The 3,963-nt window shown below is 38.8% G+C and overlaps 2 protein-coding genes across 4 annotated transcripts in view; one reads left to right on the plus strand and one right to left on the minus strand.

Moving 5' to 3' along the window:
• LOC108358716 (uncharacterized) overlaps positions 1 to 2,556 on the plus strand; it is a 9,924-nt gene extending 7,368 nt beyond the window's left edge. The window contains exon 2 of the mRNA XM_017610181.1: positions 2,092 to 2,556. Coding sequence (XP_017465670.1) covers positions 2,092 to 2,374 — 283 coding nt within the window. The 3' untranslated portion in view covers positions 2,375 to 2,556. The remainder of the gene's footprint in view (positions 1 to 2,091) is intronic.
• LOC108358715 (autophagy-related protein 9A-like) overlaps positions 1 to 3,963 on the minus strand; it is a 244,591-nt gene that overhangs the window by 164,490 nt on the left and 76,138 nt on the right. The window lies entirely within an intron of this gene.

Raw genomic sequence — 3,963 nt, forward strand, 5'->3', positions numbered from 1 at the left:
ATAATTTAAGTACGCTCTGGACATCAGTTACTAGGTCGCCATTATTGTTCTTACAGGAGTGCGCCCCGGTCTTTAAACCTTCCGTAAGTCGCCTAACTCTCTGGTAAAATGTTCGGGCATTCCTCCTGTCGGCCAGCATTTCAAGCTCTTCGCACTCACGTATTTCGGCCTCTCTCTTCTTGTTGCGGCAAATACGTCTCGCTTCCCTCTTCAGATCCCTATAGCGGTCAATCATTATTCTTGAGCGGAAAAAATAAAAATCGCAAGATAATCATTATACCTGAGCGAAAAAAATAAAAATCAAAAGTAATCATTATGCTCAAGCGAAAATATAAAAATCAGAATCTGAGTATTATTCTTGAGTGAAAAAATAAAGATCGTAAGATAATCATTATTCTTGAGTGAAAAAATAAAAATTTAAGGATAATCATTATTTTCGATTAAAAAACTTAAAATCAAGGGGTAATCATTATTCTTGAGCGAAAAAATTGAAATCATATTTTAATTATTATTTATAATTTTTACTAGTAAAACTTGAAAAATAAAAATCATTTTAAATTACGGTAGGACATATAAAAATAGATATGTGAGTATACATAAAATTGCCGTACGACACTTACAGCATGTTGATTTATTTAATTTAAATTTAAAAAATAATGATTATTTTCCATCCCTTATAATGGAAAGTCGCCCACAAACTGTATCCTTAAATGCCCTCTATAAAGATTTTATGTTTGAATGCCATATATTAGATTTACTTTGCTAAAGATGGTCATCACGTTCAACAGCGAACCTCTCAGCGTCTTTGTTAAAGGTAAAATTAGACATTTTGGATAAAAATTGGGAAAGTATCATGGACTCCTTTAGACTTCTCCCGAACCCGCACTTTACTGGATCTAGTAACTCAGCAAATCAAATGTATGAAAGAAGCTTCACTAAATATAGTAGTTGCAAAGCTGAGATGGATGAAGCGTTGGACTTTCTCAATACGAACTCACTAACTCAGCAAATTTCGAATATTGCGCCCAACATAACACAAACTTCAGCCCCCAATGAAGATAAGTCAAATATACAGTCCACTACTCAGGTGTCTCCCCCTATAGACACAACTGGAAAATCTCCCACACCAAGTTCCACTCCAAAGAACAAAGACAGCATAGAATCCTCAATGATTCCCTTAAATGCTCTAAAATAAAAATTACTCCCACTCTATATCTACCCCAAAATTTATCAGAGGCGGTAGCCTCCGCCCCGGCAGGGGCTCTATCGCCAATGAAAACTCAGAATAGTCAGTTACTCGACGGAAGCACAAATTCAACTCTCAACCCCGCAGACGTTGAAGAATGCTTAAAGTTTGGTAAAACCGCGTCAGCTCCACGACGTAGGTCCCCATTGCCAACATTACTCTCTTACCCCAAATCATGGTTATATAACAAAGACTACTTTCATCAGCAGCAACCAAATTCTACGCCTGTCATCTATTTCGAGGACGGTATAAGACGAGGCGTTGATGAATCTGGCGACATTTCTCGGTTGTCACCTGCTTCAACTGAATCAATCTCCTCTTCAGCAGTGCCAACCTGGCACAGTTCGGAGCCCGTTACGAACTCTCATGAATCTACTTCTGCTTCAACCCCGAAGACATTCGGCTTGCGATTCCCAGCAGTAAGCCCAGCGTCAACTTCGATGCAGCCCGACTTAGATGACACCTCGACGACCGTTTTGATTCCGTATATCGGTGGTCATTATCATCACCAGCCACATTCGCCGGAAGTCATCGTCAACTGGTTACTTGAGGATCAGTCTCCACTCTAAAGGCACGCCAACAGCAGAATATTAATAGGAATATCTCAGTACCTAAAGACTTAGTGATTCACCCTGAATGAGCGGAAGCTAAACTCCACGATTAGCGGTCTTACTCCTTTGCCCGAAGCATATCCCACAACTAAACCTCGAACCTATCAGCGATTATATACGCCTTCTCCAAGCTCACTCATACTTTCACGCAATAACTCTCCCAAACGTATATTTCGTTCAATTCACTTCACTTATGCTTCCCAACTAAATTCATTTTACGACTCTCTTTCACAGGCTAACTAAGATGTTTCGCAATTCTAGTCGTATGTCTCCTCTCCTCTTTTTCCAGGGATCTCGGGTCAGGCCGCCGGAAGACCAGACGTACCCACTATACGATGTTGCACCACTCCACCTCGCCGCATCTGAACGCCACCGCCGAGATGATTCACCCACTATCAGCCGTAGACGAACAGCGCTCCCCAACCGTATAACCAACCTACAGGACTTACTTTTCCTCGCACCGGTGCAGGCGGGCCGGCATGTTGAGGACATGAGCCTCAATCTCTTAGAATTGTAAACCTAGTTTAAATCCCTTTTGTTAATCTGCGTGCGGCTGGCAACTCTTTGTGAATTGATTGATTTGGTTTAGTTGTCATTGCAGTTGTATACATAAATAAATAGTTAGTTACTCTTTAATCATCAACGCCGCCGCACCGCATAGCTCGCTATATTTCGGAAAAGCCACTCGGGCAATTTTTATTCCTCAAATACCGATATTTTATCGACATGAAATAATCTTAATAAATTATATGAACTCGTTTTTAATTTCAATTACAATCCTCGGTGTTTTATTTATTAAATCAGGCGCACCCGGCGCTTCCCTTAACCTACTCAAAATCCTAAACACGCTGGAATTTCTGAATATTTTCGGTCGATATGCCCGAAAACTTTGTCAACTTAATGCACAAAGAATGTTTCTACTTCTGGATATTAATTTTTCTCAAATTTAAGTCTTTTAAACAGAAAAGGAAAATTGTTGGGAATAATTGGTACTCACGATATACCATTTCGCCTGCGCCACAAGCCGCTATTAGTTTTGATCAGTTAAGAGTGTTTTGCAGCTTTGCAACCATAAGGCAGTTTGCACACGGGTCGTATAGCTTTTGACGCGTATACAATTTTTTATGCAGAAACGATTCCTGTACTCTACAAGATCTGCACACGAAGCGCCTTCAAAGCGTCAAATTATAAGGCGCAAAAATGTTAGGTGATGAGAAATTATTATTTTTTCAATTATTTTTTAATTAATTTCACGAATTTTATTGTTATATCTGTTTTCTTTATTAAATGCAGGCGCGTACACGGAAAATTGTAAACAAACTTCTTCTTCTTCCTCTTTTCTAAGCGTACGTTCGCCTAGCTACCAACACGGCTGAACGCCAAGCGATTTGCAGCTAGCTGGCTTTGACGAATTCGTGATGCTGACGACTCGCATGAGGAATTAGCTGCAGTTGATCCGGATTAAGTCCGAGTTAATCCGGATCAACGCTGCCGTCTGTTTAAGCTTTTAGGAATGGTGAAATTTCTAAGTAGCATAATTGATACGCCAACTTTAAGTCTGATTTGCTGCACAGGAAGGCCGTTTGCAATGAGCAGAGCTGGGTCGTAATGAATCCTTTAGGAATTAGATTACTCCCAATTACAAATTACAAGGAATTGTAATTAGGAATCAATTCCTTCGGTCCACAGCAAAGGAATCGATTACTTTCTCAATTCCTTGATAATTGATATCTTCTATGTATATCTATATTAGACTGCATCACTCCCCATACAAAAAAAAATCGGCACTGTTTTTCCATTAGAATTATAAAATCTATTATATTTTAAGACGTCCACCAAAATATTTCGAAAAAAATATTAAGATTTAAGTGAGCTGGACCGATTTGAAAATACCTCCAAAGATGGAGTTTTTTATGAATAAAAATAGTTTCTTAAAGATTTTTTTTTTAAAAATACCCTCAAATGACAAAACGGTTTAAGCTTAAGAAAAACTTGAATAACTGAGGCTAAACTCTCCCGATTTAGACTTGTGAGATATCATTGGAAAGGTATTTTCTCGCCCTTTTTATTTCTTTGCTAATAAACTCATTCAAAGGATGAAAGAGA

Source organism: Rhagoletis zephyria, unplaced genomic scaffold (genome assembly GCF_001687245.7).
Source record: "Rhagoletis zephyria isolate East Lansing unplaced genomic scaffold, Rhagoletis_zephyria_1.1 Rzeph_scaffold_00287, whole genome shotgun sequence".
NCBI classification, from domain to species: Eukaryota; Metazoa; Arthropoda; class Insecta; order Diptera; family Tephritidae; genus Rhagoletis; species Rhagoletis zephyria.